Raw genomic sequence first — 24,911 nt, forward strand, 5'->3', positions numbered from 1 at the left:
GGCACCATGCCCCCGGCCCCGCGACCCCGGCCCGGCCCCGCACCGGCCCCGGCCCCGCACCGCCGACCCCAGCCAAAGAGGCCCCGGCCGAGCCCTCCCTCCCTCCCGATTTTCCCGGACATGCCCAGCTTTTGGGGATTTCCCCCCGGACAGGAATTTGAGCCCCCAAAAGCCGGACATGTCCGGGAAAATCTGGACGTATGGTAACCCTAGCTCTGCCGGGCCAGGACAACTCCAGCATCCCCCACATTTTCTGCCACGGTGTCTTAGGCCCTTCAGCCATGCAGGGAGTTCCCTCCTGCCGTACTGTGTCAATGTGGGGAGGGAGACTCCTGCAGCCCTGCTGTCAGAACCAGCCTTAACTGCTGCAGTCCTGCTGCCGCTTCACTAAGCCATGGTTACCACAGCAACACACTCATAAAGTGACTGTTGGGATTGGTAAATTGCCATGGCCATAAGGCAGCTTTCTGAAGCACTATTAGGAATACCACAATTTGGGTGTCACCCATAATACTACATTTTCTGGTATCGTGTTTTACTACAGAGTTGGAAAAAGTGAATAATGTGATGGATTTAAATCAAATCACAAGCCCTTCTTGTGGACTTATGGTTCTTATTTAATATGTAACTGTTTAACTCGCCTTAAAACGCTGCACAAATAATGGATTTTTCAGTTTGCTGACAATTTAAAAAAATTGTTTCAGGTCGAACTAAACATGAAATTTTAAAAAATATTTGGTGACTCAAAACGTTTTAAAAAGTAATTTTGGGTTGAAATGTTTTGTTTTGATTTCAAGCATTTTTAAATGTTTTGACTGGTTTGTTTAAATAAAATTATAGGAAATTTTGTACAAAGTCATTTTGAACTGAAAAATCAAAAAGGTTTTCTTCAAAAATGTCAAAACAAAATGTTTAGACTTTTTTGAATTTTTTTCAGAATTTTTTTTGACAAATAATTAACTAAAACTGACATGAATTCACAAAACATTTTGATGCTGCTGACTACATTTTTCTGAAAAAAGTTGTGTTAAAATTTTATCCATCCGTACTCTTAAGCACTTATAGTTAAAAAAAAAAGCCTTCGCTACCTTTACAAAAATTAAATAAATATGGCTTAGCATGTCAGTTCTACTATTCTGAATAAATTATCTCACATATTCTGCCTATTTAAAATTCTTTGTGGAAAAAATACAGTATTTTATTTTCTTCACTTTCTATCTTAAACTATGTGCAGTTAACAAGCTGTTGCATTCACCCCATAATTGTCTGCATTTCACTGACGGATGATGAGATTCCTGAATCTAGTTTGTAGAGAGTTTTAGGATGAGAGGCACTATATAAATGTTAGCTTTGTTATACTAAGATGATTCTTAACTGTAAGTATTTACTTTCCTTCAGGCAGCAGAGGCAATGACTGGCTTGAATTAAGTGAGTATTTCATCAGTCATAAGTGGTTTCAGAGTAGCAGCCGTGTTAGTCTGTATCCGCAAAAAGAACAGGAGTACTTGTGGTTGGAGATACTGTTCCTGATGGCTTGTAGACAACAAGTACTCCTGTTCTTTTTGAGTCATAAGTGGGTAAAAGCTATAGGAAGAGAACCCTGAAGGGAGCAAAATTCCCTGTGCAGCAGAGATCAAGGAGAAAAATTCTCCTCTGCATCCCCATCTCTGCTCATGATTTGCTTATAATAATTATCAAAACCTTGCTCTTGCTTATACACAAAATAAAACAAAGTCAGCTAAAGTCATTAAGCAAAAATTGCACTCAGTACACGGATTATGTGCCTTGGCATTCCTGTTTATTATTTATCTACATTGGAATTTCAACAGAAACACCTTACTCCTAGTTATCACAGCATTCCTGTGTTTATAGAAAATACCATTTATGGCACTATCTCCATATGTCCCATTAATACCTATTCGGTGAATGGAAAATAGGCAAGATCCAAACAAGCTAGGCTCGCTAGCAAGTGCAAAGAGGAGTATTGTATTAATGTTAAAATATGCAAGGTTTGGCTGGAAGGATCAGTGGTAATATTTAACCAACTCCTATTTTCCAGATGATGACAGTGAAGAGTCCAGAAGTGCAGAAGATGATGCTATGCTGCGTTCAGGTAACAGTTTCTTTTACACTTGCTGGATAAAAGTGGTGAAGTATTTTGTAAGGACCATCCTTGAGAAGGAGTTAGGGTGACCATTGTATCCTTTAGAGCAGATTGAAAAATAAAGTGAAAAATGTCAGGGAAAATGCCAATGTTTTGAAGTTGTTTCCATTTTGCAAGTTTGAAATTGGGTGGGGTGATTTAAATAATATTTTCAAAAATAATCTATTTAAATGAGGTTTAGGCTTTGTAAAACTAATTTTAAAATTTGTTTTATTGCAACTTTAGATTAAAATTTATAATAAATGCTTTTTTAAAAAAAAAATACCACTACTGATAAGGTCTCTTACTTGAATTTTACAAAACAGCTACAAGCAAAAAAAAAACCCAAACTATTGAAAATTTAGGCCCTGATCCTATTAACACTTTAGCAGGTTAACTCACATGAATCATTGACTTCAGTGGGACTACTCATGTGCTTAAGTATGTACCTCTAAATGTTAGCAGCATCAGGAGCTAAAAGTATATTTTTTAATTAAAAAATTCTTTTAGTGGCATACAATCTTTGCCACTTCAAAATGAAATTTTATCACAGTAACCGTGAAAAATTATTTAGACTTTCAATACTTTGTTATTGTAAACTTTTTTATTCACACAAGTCAACATTTTCAAAAATACAGAACGCAAGTTAGGCTCATAAACCTGTATTTAGGCAACTAAGAGTGGGATTTAGGAAGGCATCTAAGTGATTTAGGAGCACAAGTCCCATTTACTTCAAACCACAAACACTGATAGCCTGATCTCAATGTCAGGATATTTATGAGGCCCTGATATAGTTTTTACATCATACATGAATATTTAAAATGTGAACATTCTTGGTAAAATACAAAATTTTAACAATTAGGAAACAAAAGAACCAACTACTAAACATCCTCTTTAGCAATTTAAAACATTAAAATGGGACAAAAGTAAAACACTAGAAACATGTAAATCCTTTAAAAACCAATTTAAATAAAACTTTTCTGTATATTTTTTAAATCATAATTTTTATACACCCTGTTTCAAAATGAACCCATTATTCTGTGCAATTTTTCTCCATTTTTTTAACTGAAATGGTTACTCAAAAGTTTATCAAGACCATTATCAAAATGGTTATTGGAATATTGTATTTAATGAATCAATAACTATTTTGATTAAAACATAGGGGTTTCAGGAAAACCGCGGCACAGTTCAGTTCACTATATTATTTACCCACGCACCCCCCACTCCCACATGGCATGTCTGGCTGAAGGCTAAGCATGTCTTTGCCAGCTCATTATTATTATCTGATATACCAATTGCATCTACACCTCCAATTTTTACCCCAAAATATCTCATGCCTTTAAGATTTGGGCTGGTTCTATAAAGAACAAGTGATTACATTACACACAACTAAAGCTGTGCAAATAACAGATTTTACAGTTCACTGGCAATTCCAAAAATATCAGAAAAAGTTTTGTTTCAGGTCAAATCAAAAATAATTTTTTTAAAATTTTCAGCAAATCAAAAAGTTAAGAAAAAAGTCATTTGATACCAAACAAGATCTTAATATATCATTTAACATGTTTCATGAAACATTTAGATTTTGATCATTTTTCAATGTTCAGTTTTTAAAATTAAAGGAACTTTTGAAACAAAAATCAATTTAAAAGATTTAAATGTTTTGTTTTGAAAATGTAATGAAATGGTTTGATGTTTTCACGTTTTTTCCAGCCAAAACAATTTTTCAAAAACAACATGAATTTGTGAAATACTCCTGTGTTGCCAAATCTGCATTTTTCACCCCAAAAAATGTGTACCAAAAAATGTCATCTAACTCTACACCTCACTGTCACTAATCGGGTCCCCTGATTGCCATCTCAACAAATTCCAGAGACTGAATGGGCATGTGGACATGAACCCGGAGCTACCCTCTCCAGTATTTAGCTATAGTCCCTCAGAATTAGAATTGAGCAGTAACTAAAGTAGGAGATGCCAGCCAAGGAGGAGAGGGGACTGTGGGGGAGCAATGCTTTCCCAAGTTATGGAGAGATGGGAAGCTCCCCTCTACTTATAGCAAAGGAAAGAGAAAGAGAACTGCACAACTCCCCAACCTTCCTTTCTTTAACCCCTGGGATTAAGACACATTTTCGGGGGCAGTGAGAAGGAAGATTGCAGTAGTGTTGTCCATGCTGTATTTGCCCTGTGTATAAATAGACAGCCCAAATGTGTTTCAGAGCATCTTTCACCAGCACTGTATTGACTTAAAATTTAAGGAGAGAAAAAAATCAGATGCTCTAATGCAAATGTCATTCACGGACAAAAAATAAAGGAGAAGAATTAAAGGCATATAGATACTCTGGAAAAAGAATAGATCCTAAACTGAATATAAATTCAGTTTCTCTGAGAGCTTATGTAAATTCTAAGCTCATCAGCTTTTCCTGCTATTAGAACACAACTGGTAGTGTCTGGAATGCATGTCAGTCTCATTAAACATGGCACAAGATAACCTAAATACATTTTCTCTTTCATTTCTTAGACAAGGGCTCATGTTCTACCTGGGGTGCAGGGCATTTCTCCACCTTTGATAATTATTTGTATGACTTCTCTGGGTCCTGCAACTACATCTTCACCACCGTATGCAATGATGTTAGCCCGGACTTCAACATCCAGTTCCGCCGCGGGGTGAACAAAAAAATTACAAGAATCATCATGGAGTTGGGACCTGTCGTCGTCACAGTTGAAAAGAACATCATTGCACTCAAGAATGTTGGGTAAGCTTCAGGGATATATTGAATAGCAGTGGGTAAAGAAGGCAAAGTGCTATGTGAGATACACTAGATAAGTCTGTGATTGTACTGCAGGGAAGCTCAGTCTGTCCATTTCACTTATCCATTTCGTGTCCGAAATGGATGAATAAATTAGAAATCAGACACAAATGACCTAGCTAGAGACTGACTTTATCTCCTCCTACCAAAGCCAGAGTTGAGCAGGCTGCCAAATAAATGTAAACCAAGCATAGACTACACCTGTACAGTGTGAAGCCAAAAAAGCAGGTGAAATTTCTCATCTCGCAATAATTCCCAAATTAAAATTACATTGACTTAAAGCTTAGCAATCCTCTTAAGTGAGCCTAGTTCTAGTTTCAAATTCACCTGGGCCAGCTCATGAAACTAGGTGAAATTTAGAGGTTTAGGTGTGTTTTGGTTTGAGGTAATTTGAATTTCAATGACCGTGAACCCAAACTTATGAGTGTTGCACTTCTGTAGGGGAACAGAAAATAGGGGAACATCTGGAGACTTGCTGGGAACTCCCTACTTGCCATGGCTGCTTTCTGGTCTCATTACTGTTGGAACTATCCCCTCCAGAAGGCAGCAGATTCATGGGAAACGGTTTGCTGGGGAGATTTGAGAAATGTGTTCATTGCCATCTAGAAGCTGAAATTCCCAAAATGAAATTTCAGCAATGTTCATGAGTTGGGCAACTCTGAGTTTTTGCCTATGGATGAATGCAGAGGAAGGATATGGATGGCTGTATAAAGTTTGTATATTATATTCACCCATGTATTTACAACTATTGTCAGCAGAAAAACAAGACTTGTACCTACAGCTGGACACATTTTTTTCAACTAACAGTTAATTCACTTTGTATAAATCAATAGCCATTGGTTCCGGGACTTGAGTCTCCCACCTCTCAGGCAGGCATCCTAACCACCTCACTATCGAGTCTCTCTCTGTCTCTCTGGCCCAATAACAAATTATTTATTGACATTGGATCAGCTTCAACCAGAGAGACCCACATGAGAATATCCCATAGCCCAATGGCTAGAGCACTCTCATGCAACAGGGGATCCCTTCTCACCACCAGGTAAAGGGGAGAATTGAACCCACGTGAATGCCTCTAACCACCGGGCTAAAGCTGATAAGAGAAGTGGTACCAGTATCGTCATATGTTATGTGAATCTAGCCCCTTTAAAAACACCCAGGAACAAAATGTTTCTGGTCAGACAAAATGTTGCATAAGACCTGAAGTAGACTTCTTTGCTTTGCCAAATTCTTTTTGAAGTTTTCAAATTCAGTTAGACTCAAACCAATTTCTTTTCCAATTCTTTGGAACTGCCAGTGAACCAAAAAAATTAATTTACCCAGCTGCTCTTGTAACTGTACCTCAATTTGGCAAACTGCATTGAAAAATACTTGGCTTACCGATTGATTTGCAAGGACAACTGTGTAAATGAATGGAACTAGCCCCAGAGCTTGCATTTTAAACTTGGTGTCCCCAGACTAGCAATGATTAAATATATTCAATACATATTTATATTGGTTCTTTTTTTCCACTGGTCTGTAGCATTAGAATTCAGCCACTAGTCCCAAGTCCCGTTCTTGCTACACAGCTCCCATTATGCAACTCCTCCTCACAGTGCCAAGCCTCAACACTAAGGAATTCCTATATTAACATAGACTGGGACTCTCATGACCTTTTCAGGGTAATGACTGACAGCTACTAGTACTCAGACAATATGTGTCTGGAGGTACCTATGAAGAGATTAGCAATTGCCTTATAAAAACCAAACCAAGCTGAGTTCTACTGTTAATATATAGCATTATTCCCCCCATCCCAATGTTCATATCCCATACTGATTTTTAATATTATAATCGGGCTTTAGCTGTATATCGTTGGTCCTTTTTTTAAGCAGCTGATTGTCTTGCATTCAGTAGCAGTTTTCAAATATCCTGAAATGTCCCAGCTATGAGGAAACAAATTTATTTCTTAATTTGCCACCAAATACCATGTGGTACACAGATAGCTATGCAGTATCTCCATTACAAACAATGACTGTCCAGTTGTAGCTGATACTAGCGCATACACTGTTACATAATAGGATCCATTTTTTTCCCTCTTCCTCATAACAGTATCATCAAGTTGCCGTACACCAGCAATGGAATCCAAATTGCTCCTTTTGGACGCACCGTCCGCCTGGTGACCAAGCTGATGGAGATGGAGCTGGAAGTCGTCTGGAACAACGACGACTATCTCATGGTGAGTAAAATCTTGTCACAAAGCAAAGGAGAAACTTTTGCTGGAATACTAAAGACTCACTATCCCTAAGTGGGTGTCTTGACATGCATTCATTGTTTTTATTTGGACTAAGATTGTGAATGTGCCCTTTAAAGTCCTTAAATGTATGGCATAATGGCTCATAGCCCTCCAAGGTGAGGGCAGTATAGGCATTTACTCACCTTTATTAATGGATGTATACATAAGGGGACAGTTAGTGCACATAAAAATACATAAAACCCAGTTTTCTTCTCACTGGCTATAATGCAGGTTAGTAACAGATATTGTCATTACTTTTATGTGCTTCACTGATATTCCAGAGAGGTAGAGGGAGTCATGTTGGGTATCTAGATATAGAAATAAATTACTTGGGACTAGGTTGAAGACCATATTACTTCTGAGAGTATGATCAAGTATCTACTTGTCTTTAAAGAAATGTAGTACGGTACATGATGAGCATGGGTCTAGCCTAGAGCACCATCTTGTACACTTCTTTGCAGGAAATTCAGGCCCAATTCTCTTCTCATGTACACTGGTGTAAATCAGCAGCAACTTCATTGAAGTCAGGGGAGTAAACAGAGTGACACAGGAGTAAAACTGAAACAAATAAAAGAAGAATTAAATGCTCCATTTTTAAGAACAACTCCTGTTTCTCCAGTGTCCAGGGCTGTGAATATCATGGAGGTGGAGTTTAGAGAAAGCAGGGAGAAATGTAAAACAAATGTAATGGACAAGGACAAAAACTTACAAAGTCTTCAGACTCCTGCCTGAGCAGATCTGTTGAGCTGATGCCCATTTCCTCTTACTCTCTCTACACCGGCTATGGAAGAAAGAAGAGCAATTGATACTCTGAAGCCCTAAGGCATCATTGCAGCAGAAATATTATCCACCTAGCCCATGTCCACCTCCACACAATTTGCAATGCTTGTTCAGGACAAACTCAACAGTGGAACAGCAATAAGTGCTTGCAGGTCAGGATTGAGATGTATTGATAGTGCTGTATGGTGGAAACTAGCACATGGCCTTCATACATCTTACCTTCTTACAGCTACCATAATAGGCCCTCACTTTAAAGAGTACCAAATCTACCACCTCATTAAAAGATACCAAACAGATATATAAAATATATTGATAAACCCAAGAAATCTGGTCAACATGTTCTTTTAAAAAAATATTCAATACCTGGGTTTGCTCTGGCATAGATGTGAATGTCAGATCCACATTTCTTATATCCACTTACTGAGTAGAGGAAAAGAATACCTGACTGGGAAAAGGAGCATATCACTTTCAATTCTCTTCCCTCAAATCACAGAAATTAACTGAAAGGGGTGACTTTACCTGGGTATCCCAACAAAGGTTAGTTAGGAAAATATCTTGTCCCACAGACATTTCTTAATTATGATATTTCCTTTTGTTTGTTTGTTTTTAATTTTAGGTTATGGTTGAGAGAAAATATATGAGGAAAACTTGTGGAATGTGCGGGAATTTTGATGGACAGGAACTAAATGAGTTTCTGAGTGAAGGTAAGAGCTAAGGCCAAACCAGACATAAGGGGCTAACCACACCAGATCAATAAGCAAATTTAACAGCTAGAAGATTCCTGTGCTCAGATTATCCATATAATAAGACCCCCACATAATTCACCAACAGGCCTATCAACCATCACACCCTGGCTCTCCAGAACAGGGCCAGTTTCTCTTTGTATTACAGTAACCTCTAAGGGCCCACAAATCAGTTATCAAACCACTTTGTGCTAGGCACTGTACAAATGTGGTAAAGATCAATCACTCTGCCTCAGGGAATTTACACAATCTAGGTCTATGACAAGACATGACATGTGGCTGAAACAGCCAAAGTGGGGAGAATGAGGTAACAGTAAAACAAACATGTTTTTTGCACAACATTCTGTAGTCTTAGCTCAATACTTGGCTAGTCTTTGTCAGATGCAGTTTACTGTATACATCATAGAGGTGAGTTTTAAGGAGGGAACTGAAGGGCAATACGATAGGTTTAAAGAGTTTGATTAATTTTACCCCACTTGTAGAGGCCATCACAGAAGAAAGTTTACTTCTCCCACAAACACCTTCACCCTAACAGGCAGTAAAAAGAGGTATTGTTGGCAGATCAAAGGCAGCAGTAGGCATTTAGTAAGATAATACATCTGATAGGTAAGATAGGGCTAACATGTGAAGGGCCTTAAAAGATTTTTAAAAAATCTTGTTTAACGTAGTGGAAAAAATGAAGCCCGTGGAGGGAATCAAAAAGAGGGATGACATTCTCAGAGTAGTGAGCCACATAGAGGATTCTAGCCGCAGCCTTTTGAATGGACTTCCATATGGGTAGAGAGGCATAGTTGTAGTCATCAATGCCAGGGGAGAAGTAGGTTGCAAGTAGTCAAGATGAGAGTTTTGGTGAAGTGGAGAAAGAGAGGAAAGGCCAGATCTTAGATATATAAGGTAGGAAGAATCTTCAAGATTTAGGCACATCTTAGGTCTAGAGAGTGGACTGAGTCAAAGATAATACCAGATTTCAGACAGGAGTGATGGGAGAATGGTGTTATTGTCCACATTGACAGAGAAAGGGAGGAGAGAGGAGCACTTAGAGGGACATTGAATGTTCAGTTTTGGGTTGAATTTAAACTTGATAGCTGGACATCCATAAGGAGTCATCCAAAAGATACACTGAGATTTGGATTTGAACAGAGGAAGACAGGTAGAGAAGTAGATTTGTGAGTCATATAGCTACTTATTAGCAGGTAACATAGGAACTTTACTAAAGCCATTTGATAAGTGACAGTTTATATCATCCAACGCCTTTCAGGCAGCATAAGTGCAGGAGCTGGCACATACACTGCTATTCTCATCTGGATGCTCCAGGCTGATATCTGCTTTTAGGGAGTGCAAGCAACAGCCTCAAACACAACTAATCGTGGAAATCGAATTTTTCCCCAAACCCAGTGCATACCAGCAATCATGTCTTCCATTAAGTGCCCACACACTTCCTTTCAATGTAGATCTGCTGGTATGGACTTATTATAAATTATGTTCCATTATTTTTAGCAACATATTTAACTACACAGTTGCTCACTAACACATTGTTGGGTGAGAGAATCGAACGTGTTCTGCATGGCAGTGCAGGACACTACCATCAGCTCATCAAACTAGTCTAGATAGACCTTTTTTCTACTCTGTACCTCAACTTGCAGGTAGATTGCTGGATGCATACCAATTTGCCACTTTACAAAAAATGGATGACCCATCAGAGATCTGCCCATCTGAGGAGATGGCAATTCCCAATATTCCTCGCAAAAAATATGTAAGTATCACTTTTCTGGCCTTTCCTACAGCATAAACTTGAACAGAGAAGTAGATGAATTGGGAATCATGAACTCAGAGATGGTGGTTGATAGGATAGTGGTTAACATCACCAACAGATTCAGTGTATGGAGATGAAGAAAAGAGGCTCTTTGCACCAGAATGCATGTGTGACCCACCCACCTCATGGATGTGGTGTTTTGTCCCATCTAGTAGAACCGAGACCACTTAGAGAGAGAGAGATTAATGGAGTTTGCTCTACAGCCTTAACTAATGGCCAGTTGGCTTTTAGCTCATGTGGTAGAGGCTCATGCACTAAGCTCCAAAGGTCCCAGGTTCGATTCTGCCCGCCGATGATCGGAGCCTGTCGGTGTTACAAGTGGGGGCTTGTCCAGGATTTCAACTTGGAAGTCTCTGAAGCATGGGATGTGCTTCCTCAGTGAGGGGAAGTATGTAACCCACACATCTCCTGGGTGTGGTGTTCTGTCCCCTCTAGTGGCACTGAGACCACTTAGAGAGTTTGCTCTACTGCCTTAGCAAATGGCCATATGGCTTGAGGCTCATGCATTTAGCTCCACAGGTCCCAGGTTCAATCCTGCCCACTGAAAACTGGGGTCTGTCGGCGCTACACATGTTTTAAACAGTCCAGAAATACTACCAGGTGTGGATTTATACAGCTCACAAATGGAAACACAAAAGCTTAGCACCCAGCTTTCTCAGACTACAGGTCCTTATACAAATCCCGCTGAGGTCAGTGTGGTTTCACTGATCTTTGTATTAGGCCAGTATGACTCCCCACTAAGTACTGTGTAAACTCAAAGACATTCAGTGTGCAATGATCATTTTACCAGGCAGCAGCGTCTCACATGGTGTCTGTTACCATCAAGTGAAATTACACTAGAGGGGTAATGGATGAGCACCTGTAACCATGGAAGCACAGAATCCATTGTACTGTGGATGATGAGGGTGGAGGTGGGGGAGGCAGGAGACAGTTGAGAGGTATAAGACCAGCATGGATGTCAAGGGATCTGCAGAACCCACAGCAGTTTCATGTGGAATAAACCCATTCTTCTCACTAATGGAGTTTCCGCTATCTCATTGCATCACAGATTTTCCTATCTAGAAGATTTTCTGGAGTCTAGTTAATACCACGTACCTAAAAAGCAAATACTTATTTTTATCTTTGAAATGGTGGTGCAGATTACAGATATGCTTGTTTATTTTGGACTAATTGTAACTGTGTGTCAGAATATGCATTTATATTGCAGCTGTTATAAAGTGATTATTTTTTTACTGTATGTAGACACTATGTAAATAAAGTGTGCTGAAAGGACAGTGATTTTTCTCTTGAAATGGGCAGCATTACACTTTCCCCCCATCCCTACTATTTTAAGGATATTTTTCTCCCATTCATTTGACAATCCAAGAATTCCATTAGATTTGCCTATAAAAAACAGCCTGTTCCAAAATACATTCTTCCTTTTGCTAATTCTTCATGAGAGAACATAATCCCTGCATGTAACGCTGTAATCCATGGTCATGGAAGTGTGATGACAGTAAAAAAATGATTAGCTTTTAGTATGATGAGAGGGAAAATAGATTAAATATTTACAGAGCCTTTCCCCTTTAAAATGTATCATTTGTATTCTCTTCCATTTCCAGAATTTCCTATGCACTTTGATCCAAATAAACACAATAGTATAACTGAGAGCTGCAAACAATTCCTCTAGTAATTTAATGATCAAGTTCTGCTTGTTTCATTGACATTTGAATATAGCAAGGACATGACTAGCATCCACTTTCCAATTATTTTTTATTATTTATTTAGGCCAGGATCTGCTCCCAGTTACTCAACCTTGTGTCTCCAGCTTGCAACGTGTCCAAGAAAGCGTTTGTCATCCGTTGTCAGCTTGATATGCAGGACTGTAGTGATCCAGGGCAAAGAAACTGTACTTGTGCTACACTGTCAGAGTACTCTAGGCAATGTACCATGTCCAATCAAGCAGTGTCTGATTGGAGGAGTGAAGACTTCTGCTGTAAGTTATCATGTTTTACTCCACAACTTTACTTATATGTCATATAGATAAAGAATGATTCATGAAATTTTAAAAAGCCTCTAGGAAAGCTTCCACCCATATAAATCAAGGAGGGGTTGGCTTGGGTTGGGTTATAGACCCTGGGATGATTGGTGAGCAAATGGTAACCTACAAGAGTCAGAGTTTGGTATCCCACAAAAAAAAAAAAAAAGATGAATTTATAACTTAAATTGTGTCCCCGTAGCTCAACAGCTAAGTCAGCTGATCAGGTCACACATTCCTAAAGCTGTTTCTTTATCAAACACCTTAAAATAATATTTCTTTTAAAGAAACAAACCATATTCTGAAATGCTTGCTTTTGATTCTTCTGTCAGCTAAACTGCAGTGTTTCATCTATTAAGAAATATGCAGGAACTAACCATTCAAATTAATTTCAGTGCTTGTCCTATTGTTTTAAATTATTGGTCATCTTAGCAAAGATGCAATGCTACTTTCAGCTACACCTGTGCTAATTGTTCGCGTTTAAACTCAAAACAATTCAATTCTCCAGGTTAGAGGTTTCATTACAAACACAAATCAGATCTGGCTCAGCAAAAGTCACAAATGGCTAGTTTATGTTTGCATTATATTTTAGTTTGCATTGAAATCCTATGAAATGACTAGTTATGAAGTGAAATCGGGTGAAGCTAGGCAGCATCAAGTGAATTTTGTTTTGATGTGTATATTTCCTTGTAACTTTAAATGGAGCTCAAGAGACTGAAAGTACAACCCTTTATGGATCAAAATTGTTTGATTTCATCATGCCTGTTTTGAAGTTTAACAAAGCAGGAAGCATGATGTGGCAAACCTTTGGCAAAGGACTCTCAAAAAGCATATTCATTCATTTTAATTACAACACAATGCAGCCCAGTTGAAAGCTTAATGGATAAGACAGAAGACAGAATTCTAGGCAGAATTTTGGGAAGAGATCAAGATGCCAAATGACACTCAGTGACATTCAGAGTCTAAGGCAGTGAAGCATATCCCTCTGAAACTCCAAGCACCTAGTTAATGGGAAAGTTGAGCTGCCTCACACTCTATAACTGGTGTTCAGTACCCAAACATAACTTATTTTTAAAAATAAATTGCTTTAACAGGAATATCTTCTCCTTCCTCCTTATTCTGTTACATGTGATTTCAACATCTGCTACTATTTATTTGGAGTTTAGCATGAGAAGGGAGATGAATATAATCCAGACAGGATTATATTCCTGAATCCAATAATTGACTTCTGATGTTTTATCACACGTTCCTTATTCTCACCTTGAAGGCCTTGTATCCTCTTGCCCTGCCTACATCTCTGATCTCATATCCGTCTCTTCGCTTAGTCCCTGTACTCCTCCCAGTTTTCATGTACGACTGCTCTCCAGCTCTTTGTTACACTTTTGGCTTTCTGCCTTCCATCATGCTTCTCCCTGTGCTCAGGGAAAATCTCCTGCTTCCTGCATGCCAAATGCCACCTCCCACTCCCACTCCTCCAAATCCCACTTCTTCCTGGAATTGTTCTTTTCTTCATCCCTCCAATATTCTCCCCCCAATCTCCTTTCCCTAAATAGGTGTCCCAGTTTTGTTTAGCATTCAATTTGTCTTACCTCTTTTAGATTGTAAAGTCCTCAGGGCAGCAAGCCTTTCCCAATCACTATTTGTAAGGCACTGTACATGTTTACAACGCTATATAATAATGCTAATTAATTATACTAAAAATAATATCCCCAGTCTAGCTTTTGTTACGACAATATTAATGTTGCAAGCAGGCCATTCACTTAAAAAAAAAGTTACTAGAATTTGTAGTTATAAAAAAAAGCGAAAGTGAAGATATTCAGAGTGAAGGTTAAAAAACAAATATTTGCCAGTTAGGAAATAAAAATATTATACTCCAAAAAACAAGTGTCCGAAACTCTGAAAACATCAAGGGTCTGATTATCCCCTGCTCTGCACCATTCATAGTCATTGATACTTGTGCAAAATGGGTGCCAAATATTACTTAATGAGCCTGGCAATGATTTTGGCAGGAAAAATCACGACATAAGGTGCAAGGCAGTGGAGGATCTGGTGCTTGAAATTCCAATGCTAATCTTAACTCTCCCTTCTCCTACTTATGTTTCCCTTCCTGATGGGAGAATCCTACTAGTTTTCACATGAAAAACTTACATGGCCCCTGTTCTGTATATTAATAATGCTATAGGGTAGGATTTTCAAAAGCACCTAAGTGACTTAGGAGCACAAATCCCACTGAAAGTCAATAAGATTGTTCCTGAAGTCACACAGGCACTTTTTAAAACCACACCTATGGCTTTTATTGTAACTGGTATAATCTGCTCTCACTCTCCCAGCCAGTCACAGATACAGAGGGACCTCAGGCTCATTTTTCAGAAGTGTGCATGGTTTCAGGGGTCTGACGCCTATAAGTGTAGGGTGCATGTAGAAAAGGTAATCTGATCTCTAGCCTTTGTCTGGAATATGTGGTCTCCAGTACGTCTGGGATAAAGAATGAAAAATGAATAGAGTGGGTGTCTGGGTTATGGTGAGGTGATAGACTGGGGACTTGTGAAGGTTCTTGTGCTACAGGGAGTGCCAGATACCAGGAGGGTGGGGAGAGCCTCATCTCCAGTCTCTAGGGCAGGTGAGAAGTTTTCCTTTGTTCATATTTAGAAAGATGCCTTAATACTTTTCATTGTTGTTGTATTGCAGCTGTAGGAAAATGTTCAGCTGACCAAATATACAAGGAGTGTGGTTCTCCATGTGTTAAAACCTGTTCCAACCCAGAGTACAGCTGTTCCAGTTACTGTACATATGGTTGCTTCTGCCCAGAAGGTAAAGTATTACCGTAAAACTAGTATTGATTTCATCATAAATCATTCATGCAAATAGTTTTGGCACATATCCAGCAGACAAAAATTATCCATTTAATTAATACACCACATCATGGTGTTGGACACTGTGCTGCTGGAAGTGCCATTTCTCAGATGAGATATAAAACTGAGGTCCTGACACCTTGGGGTCATTAAAGATCCCTTGACACTTTTTTTCAAGAATAGAGAAGTAACACCCCCATTCTGGCCAATATGGGATAATTATACCCTGCCTACTTAAAGTTCCCCCCTATAGTTTAAATTGGATTGGATATAATTAACTTGTTGTGCTAATCTCTTATGTGGTGTTGCCATGCGCTGTTAGACAGTTGCCATCCAGAAGTGGCTGCATTTCATTGGTGAATAGAGAGATTGTGCTTTGTTATGCAGAGTTTGTAAAAGCCCAAGGCATACTTCAGGTTGAACTGTTCTACAAAAATTCAGTTTATTCCCATTATTCTTGGGCATTTCCTGACATTTCAGTAGTAAAATGTAAAGCTAATTCATTCCCATTACGTGGCCAAAATCTGTTATTCTTTATAGAGACTTAATCTTATTCTAAATAAGGGAGCTAATATTTAGCAGATATGGAAAAACACACTATATACAACACCTCTGTGTCTGCACAAAAGGCTGTGCTGAAATGCCACTCTCTGAAATGTTGCCTCTGCAAGACACTGGGCACATAATATAACAGTTCTGAGTGCTGAGGAGCTAAGTGGTAGCTAAGCGTCTGAAAATGACTATCTAATTTATTTGCTTCTTTTGATAGGTACTGTTCTTGATGACATCTCAAAAAATCGAACATGTGTTCCCATTGACCAGTGCCCGTGTACACTGAATGGGGAGAGATATGATCCTGGCGTTACCATGAAAGCAACATGCAGGAGCTGGTGAGTGGTGGCAGATTTCTTTGAAAAGTGTGGAAAGCATCCTGGCCAAGTGGCTGGAAAAATTGACATAATTGTGGCCCAGACTTTCAAAGAACAGACACAAATGTGTTTACATCATCTGTACACAAATCTGTTTTGAACACTCAGGACCCTACCTCTGCAATTGCTGATAGAGTAATGTATGCCTAATTTTCTGATCTATGTATACAAAAACAAACGTGGCCTTATTCTGTGCAAATGTGCAATAACTATCACCAAAGTTATTACTAATATTCAACTTTGCTGGCAATCTGAGCAGGAGGCTTTAAAGCACTGAATGGGCTGTGGGGACTAAACTCCCCTTTTACCACTAGAAATGGTTCTCCAAGGTTAGTGTTTTAATAATTTGGTGTTGCAACGTGGAGAATATTGCTCTACTGTTTTCCATGCTGCATCTAGTCTGCGGATAAAGAAAGGAATTTGGTCTCCAGTGCAACACTTTTCATCATTGATTCATTTATGATTTACATGGCTGATGGAGACCCAAGCCATACAAGGTGTCACGGGATTCACTGACCACAGTGGTGCTTCCTGCTGGCCATACTGGAGATTAGCTCTGCCAGCTCACACTTGCCCTCTGGTGGTATCTTCTCCCATTGTCTCACTCTGGAGCCCCACTCTCAACCTCAGGAACTGCAGCTTCCTCTTCGTGGCTTGGCACTCTAGCTAGGTCAATAAGGTCCTCCCCTTCTGGGGAACAGTCCATCAGCAATCCTAGGCAGTCTTCCCCTATGGCAGCCCAGTTCTGTGCCACACCCTTGGTGGCTGGTACCGGAACCCGGGCCCATTCTCTTCTTCGGGTTCCAGTCCAGGGACCCTCAGCTCAGCAGTTCTCGGCTTCCTCCCTCTGGCTTCACTGCTCCTTCCCTGACCTTCTTCTTACCCTCTGTTTCCCCCTCTTCCTGAGTATACCAGCTCCACCAACCCTCCTCCCTCTTCCCAGGGAGTGACTGCTGACTGCTTTTCCCAACAGCCCTATCTGTAGCCCATTACCTGACTTTATAGGCCCTGCCTGTTCCTTTCACTCAACTACCTGCTCCCTGGCTCCTCCTCTAGGTTCAACCTGTGGAGCTAATTGGCCTACTCGGCCACCGTAATCCCTTCCAGTCTTGTGTGAGGTGAACACCCCATCACACAAGGGTCTCATCAGCTACAGATTGAGATAAATAGTGTCTACTAATATATTTAGCAAATGATAATGCAAAACACAAAAAAATCACAGAGGAAAAGAAATATATACACATTAATGTATATATTTCCTTACTAAGAAGTTATTGAACATTTAGAGCAAAAAAAAAAAAAAAAAAGAATTCAGGAGATAATGGAAATGAAAGTTTAGAACATGTAAGGTACTATATCATGTTGACTACTCATTGTGGCATACATCAACCACTATCCAAGATGATCAATTTAGTCATCTTCAGATTTCCACAGTGGAAGAGCCTGAGGCGGTCAACTTCAAAATATTGCTACACAGAGATATGACCACAGACATGCTGTTGTAAGGCAATAAAAAAACAACAAACCCCCCAGATAGTGGAACCAAATCCTGCTAGACTGGTAATAGTCATTTAACGCACATTCTTGTTTTCCCCAGTAAATGTACAATGGGCCAGTGGAATTGCAATGAACTTCCCTGCCCAGGAAGATGTTCCCTGGAGGGAGGCTCCTTTGTCACCACGTTTGATTCCAGGTCATACAGGTTCCACGGAGTCTGCACATACATCCTCATGAAGGTAAGCTGCAGAGATCATAAACTACACAAGATCAACAGAAGGGAATTGTCATACGTACAATCTACCTTTATTCCCGCCCCCTCATATAAACTAAAATCTTCCAATGACCTCCATTTATCCCACATATCATATGTGATGCCAAGTAGCAATTTGGTGTTGAAAAAGCTGGCAAGTGTTTTGCATTGTTGCATAATGTAATGTCAGGAAACCCCAAAACTCCTAGCATTAGGAAATGATACTATGCACAATTGGCTTTGGGATAATTCGTTAACTTTATAACACTCTATAATCATTATAAGGATGGTTGAAGCTGTCAGGAATAGTTGTCCCAGATAGATCACACAGAAGTTCTTTGTTAAATTTATTTCCAACGTCACTTCCAGGTCCAAAGGGTAAGATTATATAGATGTAAAATGAAATCTTTATTGTAGTTATTTGATAACGTCCCAACAGTTTATACTCAATGGCTCCAACTTGCAAGTAAACATAATTACAAAATGGAAACTTTGTAATTCAGAATCCATCATAAGATTGACCAGCAATTGCCACAGGTAAAAAGTATTTACTTACAGGGCTGCCCTAGCTTCAGACAGGTAGAAGATGCCATCAGCTTATTCATCACCTTGGAACAAACAGAAACCTGAAATGAAATTTCCCCTGGAACAGACATTGAGTATCTGCCCTAGAAAGGGCTGCCACTTGTTAGAGGAAAAATTACTATTCGTAGTTTAGTTGAAGTCTTGCTGAGAAGGGGAGATTGGTTGGTCCACACTGTTTTTGTTAAAGGACCAGAGATAAGCAGAAATTGGCCACCAAGGATTCAAACAGCTTAAGTTGTTTCTGGCATTTGTATCACCAGTAAATTCTCTTAGTAACTAATAAAAGGCACAAACTGCAAAATTAAAAAACCCCAAATCCAAGGATCACCAAAATAGGTTTCCTTGATGCAAATGCTGATAAGAAGGTATTGGCTGTGAACGGGTACACAGGAAACCCAATTTTTTTTGCATTTTACCCCATACATTACTACGGCCATCATTAAAAAGTCAACATTTGCTAACAGTGAAATCCTAGTATCTGAGACACAACAATATTTCCCTATACATAGAATGGGATAAAATTGCAGTATCTAAGATATCACTGGCTAGTAACAGTTGAAAAATGTTGACTTTTTAATGCAGCTATTTTAAATATTCATGCCTAAGTGTCAATTTTTTAGCATTTAAGTAACACGTCAAAATCCTGCATTAAAGGAAACCGCACTTGAAAACTGAGCCCGCCATATTCTCTTTTTAAGAGAGGTTGGAGAGACCAGGCTGTCCCCAGTGTTAGTTTACTTTGAGAAATGTGCTGTGATACAAGAAGGGTCACTCTGTAGAAATAAAATGTTAAAGATGTATTGGAAATGCACCACAGAATACCTTCTTCCTCCATTGCTTTAAGTTCACTTACATTTTGTGAGAATGAGAAGGGTTACAAGGAATCTTATACGAATGCCACCAAAAAGTGCAATTTCAGGGTAAAGCAGCAAGAACAATACAAGATTCTGTAGTGATAAATGGATTTGGAGTATAGTTTATTTTTTCCCCATCATAACCATGTTTTTTTGTTTTCCTTCAGAGTCCCAGCCTTCCGTACAATGGAACCCTGATGGCTGTGTATGATAAGTCTGGTTACTCTCATTCTGAAACATCATTAACTGCTATAATTTACCTTTCTACAAAGGTAAGAGTGCAGTACACAAGTCCTATGCAACATTCCAGTAGCCAGTGTATCAAAGTTAATGTTCAGAGGCATTGCAGGTGTCGTCATATGAAAATCTGGGGAAAGGGGGAAAATAGTTGCTTCAAATGGCAGTGTATTCCATAATGGAAAGATAACTTCAGAGAGATGTGTAATGTCACATCAGTTCAGCAAGTTAGGGGTGCTGAACATAGAGTGACCAGTTTTACAAAGTGAAAAATCAGAACAGGGTGGCAGGATGTCTGCTAGGGAAAGAATTAATGAGACTTTTCTCACTAAATATCATGATGACAGTAATAGTTGATTAAAATAAAGATAATAGAAATACCAACTCTCTCCCACTCTGTGGGTACACTGGATTGCGTGCAGGTCTCAGGAAGTAAGAGGCACTTGGCCTTCAGCCCAGCTATGCAGTAATGACTCAATTAATGTCCAGATTGAGACATTTTTTAATGATGAAGATTAATTGAGAAAAGAAGCCTGATAACAGTTGTAAAATAAGTTAAGGGCTGTTACAAAGAGGACTCTGATCTATTGTTCTCCATGTCCACAGAGGGTAGGACAAGCAGTAATCATCTTAATCTGCAGTAAAGGAGATTAAGGTTAGATATTAAGAGAAACTTTAACTACAAGAATAGTTAAGTACTGGAATAGTTTACCAAGGGAGGTTGTGAAATCCCTGTTACTGGAGATTTTTAAGAATGGGTTGGACAAAAACCCATCAGGGATGTCTAGTAGATTTAATCCTACCTCCGTGTGAAGGGATGGACTAAATGACCTCTCAAGAGCCCTTCCATCCCTACATTTCTATGATTCAATGACTCTGTGCCCTCTTCTTCACAGGACAAAATTGTGATTTCTCAAAATGACCTTCACACATATGATGAACTCAAGTGGATACCTTTTAGATCAGGTACAGAACAAGGGAGAACGCGGAATGTGCAAGACTGGATTAGACATTTCATTCATCTGATTTTAAAATAAATAGATAAATCAAAGTAATTATTTTAAATCATCTAATTTATTTTAGCTGACATCACCGTTTTCAGACAGTCCTCCACCCACATTCAAATGTATACCACCTTTGGGCTGGAACTAATAGTTCAAACTTGGCCAGTGTTTCACGTCTATATAAAAGTTGGACCTCTCTTCAAAGGCAGAACCCTAGGTAAGAAATCCAGTCTCCTCCACATTTCATTATGAAGGAGGGAGGCGGTGAAATTGTGTCTTTTAATGGCCATTGTATAATGGATAGACTCTTCCTATGATTCTAAAAAGCTACAATGGAAAGCTATTGTGTGTTGATAAGAGCTTTTTTCCAAAAACCTTAACAAAAGCAATTAATAGAATTTGAAGTGGCACAGACTAGGCGTGATATCCACACTCCTTTGTAATAACGTTGATTTCCCAACCTATCTTCTACAAGGTGTGCTTTGTAAAAGGCAAGAATGCCTGTGAAACCCTGCCTTGTTCAACATGTACTTTACTACACATCAAATGAGTCATGGCACCTATATAGCCCAACCTAATTCATGGTGCATCTTAGAAGATTACATTGATTATTCAAGAACCCAATGGCTCTCTTGATCAATGGGCATCTTAGGGGATACACGTATTTACTGTGCAGCGGATTTAGCCAAGAATACATATTCTGCACAACTTTTTGTTTAGAATGCTATAAGCAGCACCAGATCACTGCATGTGCAGAAAGAGCAATTTCTTCAAGCTCTCAAAACTCAGCCAAATCAAAACCAAGTTTTACTGGAACACTCAATTCCAGTGCTCATTGAGGGCTATATTCCATGCCACATTCTAACTTTCTATACCTAATTGTTTTGATGTTAGAGCCATTAAAAAAAAGTCACAACAACTTTTTTCAGTTGGAATTGGGAGAATATTTTCTCCCTTTCTTTTTATTTTTTAAAAGAACTGAATTATTTTTCTCTAAAAAACTTTCCATACAAATTCACCTGAAGGAAGTGAACAGACTTGGTGAATTTTAACTTACTAAGTGAAACAGACAAAGTTATGAGTGATTGAAAAACAGTTTTATAACAGAAATGCTTAACCCATTTAATCTATAGTAGTCATTACCACTCCAGTTATAATTACTGATACATTTTATTATTACTATACAGCAAAGACATATTATTAGTGAATAAATGTTCCTTGTTTTTCATTCGTCCCTTGTGTTCCCCATGTCATCAGGGTTGTGTGGCAATTACAATGGAGACACTACAGATGATTTCATGACCAGCATGGATATTATTGAAGGAACAGCATCCCTGTTTGTGGACTCCTGGAGATCAGGGAACTGCCACCCTGCTGCAGAGAGGGACACAGACCCTTGCTCTATGAGTCAATTGAACAGTAAGTCGAATGCCCTGACCTATTAGATCACCCCAATTGACTTGCTTTTTCTGAATGATTACCATAAGCTCATCCACAAGGGAACAGAGGATCTAAGAGATAAGAAGAAGAGGACTGTACATCACTGATTCCTTCATCTATAGGAAGATGTAGATTTCTAGAATATACTTGTATAAGCCAATCTATGACAAGATCTCTCTCTAAAGATCTGACTATGGGTTTGAAGTACCTTTGATAAGTTGCAGGAGTTCCTCTTGATACTCCCACTGATTTCCTGAAGTCCTTTGAGATCTTAGTCTCTGGCTTTCCTATTCTGTGACTGAAAACTAGTATCACCTTCTCAATAAATTAAATAAGACAGACACAGCCACCTCCTTATCTCTTATTCTTGACCTCTCTATTGCTTAACATCTATGACTGTTTCTCTCATTTAGAAATGTCTGCAGAGACCCATTGCTCCATTCTTACTAAGAAGGGCACAGTGTTTGAGAAATGCCATTCTGTGGTGAATCCTGCTCCTTTTTACAAGGTAGGAGCTTCTGCTAAAGTCTTGAGGTGAGGCAGTGAGAAGCACTACATGGTGTGGGAGCACAAGAGGGGCTTAGGACCAAGAATCATTCAAAAACACCTTTCTCCTAGCCAGGCGAGGTCTGGTATGATCACAGACTGCTATCCCCCAGTCACTAGGAAGGAGAGGATAGGTTTTTTTCTCACACAGCTAATTGATTTAGTATTTCCCAAGAACCTTCCCCAAATGAACATCGTCAAGGGTATTTAACCTTTTTGAGCATAGTTTTCCTGTCTGTAAAATAGAGATAATGATACTTGCGCTCAGTTTTGTGGAGCATTTTGAAATCTAAGGATGAAAAGCACTGTATAAGTCCTAAGCAGAGCCGGCTCCAAGGTTTTTGCCACCCCAAGCAGAAAAAAAAAAAAAAAAAAAAAAAAACCCCAACAGCGCTACCACCGCTGCTTCAGTCTTCGGCGGCAATTCGGTGGCAGGTCCTTCCCTCCGAGAGGAACCGAGGGACCTGCTGCCGAATTGCCGTGGGAGAGCCGGACGTGCCGCCCCTCTCCATTGGCCACCCCAAGCACCAGCTTGCTGAGCTGGTGCCTGGAGCCGGCCCTGGTGCTAAGTATATTTTACTTACATCAGCCACTCAGATAGATATGTTCATTTTCAATTGTTCCGTGTAATCTATAAAATGCATTATTTATTTCTGAGCGTGCTGATGACTTCCAAACATCTGACCTAACAGAATACTCTGTGTTTGTTTTCAGAGATGCATCTACCAAGCCTGTAACTATGAGGAGACCTTTCCTTATATTTGTTCTGCTCTGGAATCTTATGCAAGAGTGTGTGCTTCAATGGGGCTGATCCTTGTAAACTGGAGGGACACTGTAGACAACTGCAGTAAGTGACCCCAACTAGCTCTTAAAAGTTTGTAATCAGATGCATATCTATATCATCTCTGCTACCTAGAAAACTCAGAAAAACATTCCTCCATTTGGAAAATTCCAGAGTTTGATATGGAACCAAATTGGGCGGTGCTGTCCTCTCCTGGGTTAAGACCATTCCACTTCTAAAATTCTCTCTAAGCTGCTGAAATATCATTAAGTATCGTGGAGTAGTTTCAGGCACCAAAAAAAATCACTTTTGTAGGTAATTCTACAGAATTTGCATTTTAGGAGTGGTTTGATTTCATAAGGAATGTATATGCAAAATACCCCAAAAAGTAGGATGTTCTCTGAGCTTTATCACCAACTCCCATGGAAGAAGCACAAAGATGACTAAAGTTATTCATGAAACTATGAGTGCTTCAGCACACACAGCTCTATAGTCGTCATCCTTTGGTATCACCCACAGGGTCAGTCGATTTTCCATCTAGGGGAAATCCTGCAGATCCTAAGGTTTCTACAAAGATGGCCTGCAGGGTCTACTCTACTCCCAAAGACCCTCCTGCTTCTCACAGCAAAGCTCACTAAGGAGCCATGCTTTGATTGAGAGAGGGACTCTCTCTCACTCTCACTCTGAGAGAGGAAAGCAAGAGACAGCAGTTAACACTGAAACTGTTAATTCAGCACCTTCCCCTGGCTCCAGCACCCCTTTGAGGGGAGATCAGGGAAATGAAGTGTAACTCACACTCTTTTCTTCATTTTACAGCCATTTCCTGTACTGGCAATCAGACATTCAGCTACCACACTGAAGCCTGTGATAGGACGTGCCTGTCACTTTCCGACCAAACCCTGGAATGTTATCCTACTGACATCCCTATTGATGGCTGCAACTGTCCTAAAGGTACCTACTTGAACCACAGAAGTGAATGTGTGCGTAAATCCATGTGTCCCTGCTACCTGGAAGATAAGAGGTTCATCCTGCCTGACCAGTCAACTATAATTGGTGGCATTACCTGGTAAGTTTGTGAGTTAAAAGAAATGAACATACTGCAAAGGGAGGGCTTGTTCATGTGTTTGATTTTGTCAAACTGCAGAGATTTTTTTTTTTTTTTTTACGAGAGGGCGGGTGCCGCGCCTCTTTTTTTTTTTGTTTTTTTTTTTTTGTTTTTTTTTGTTTGTTTGTTTTGCTTCTTTCTAAAAGAAAGGTGGGTCCAAAAGTTTTGGTTTTTTTAATTTGGTTCTCTTTTACCTTGGAAATATTAGGCACATAAAATCTGTCTTCCCTGAAAATGTTGGAGAAGCACTAGGAGATAT

General features: G+C 39.3%; 1 protein-coding gene across 1 annotated transcript in view; it reads left to right on the forward strand.

Annotated features, from left to right (window-relative positions):
- The window catches only part of MUC6 (mucin 6, oligomeric mucus/gel-forming), a 76,342-nt gene that overhangs the window by 14,740 nt on the left and 36,691 nt on the right, over positions 1-24,911 (forward strand). The window contains exons 2-17 of the mRNA XM_034768775.1: positions 2,060-2,113; positions 4,659-4,893; positions 7,033-7,159; positions 8,613-8,700; positions 10,383-10,492; positions 12,320-12,527; positions 15,258-15,380; positions 16,191-16,311; positions 17,948-18,086; positions 19,707-19,811; positions 20,673-20,742; positions 20,860-20,997; positions 22,038-22,199; positions 22,634-22,728; positions 23,481-23,613; positions 24,364-24,613. Coding sequence (XP_034624666.1) covers positions 2,060-2,113; positions 4,659-4,893; positions 7,033-7,159; positions 8,613-8,700; positions 10,383-10,492; positions 12,320-12,527; positions 15,258-15,380; positions 16,191-16,311; positions 17,948-18,086; positions 19,707-19,811; positions 20,673-20,742; positions 20,860-20,997; positions 22,038-22,199; positions 22,634-22,728; positions 23,481-23,613; positions 24,364-24,613 — 2,158 coding nt within the window. The remainder of the gene's footprint in view (positions 1-2,059; positions 2,114-4,658; positions 4,894-7,032; positions 7,160-8,612; positions 8,701-10,382; positions 10,493-12,319; positions 12,528-15,257; positions 15,381-16,190; positions 16,312-17,947; positions 18,087-19,706; positions 19,812-20,672; positions 20,743-20,859; positions 20,998-22,037; positions 22,200-22,633; positions 22,729-23,480; positions 23,614-24,363; positions 24,614-24,911) is intronic.

This window comes from Trachemys scripta, chromosome 4, assembly GCF_013100865.1.
Source record: "Trachemys scripta elegans isolate TJP31775 chromosome 4, CAS_Tse_1.0, whole genome shotgun sequence".
NCBI lineage: Eukaryota > Metazoa > Chordata > Testudines > Emydidae > Trachemys > Trachemys scripta.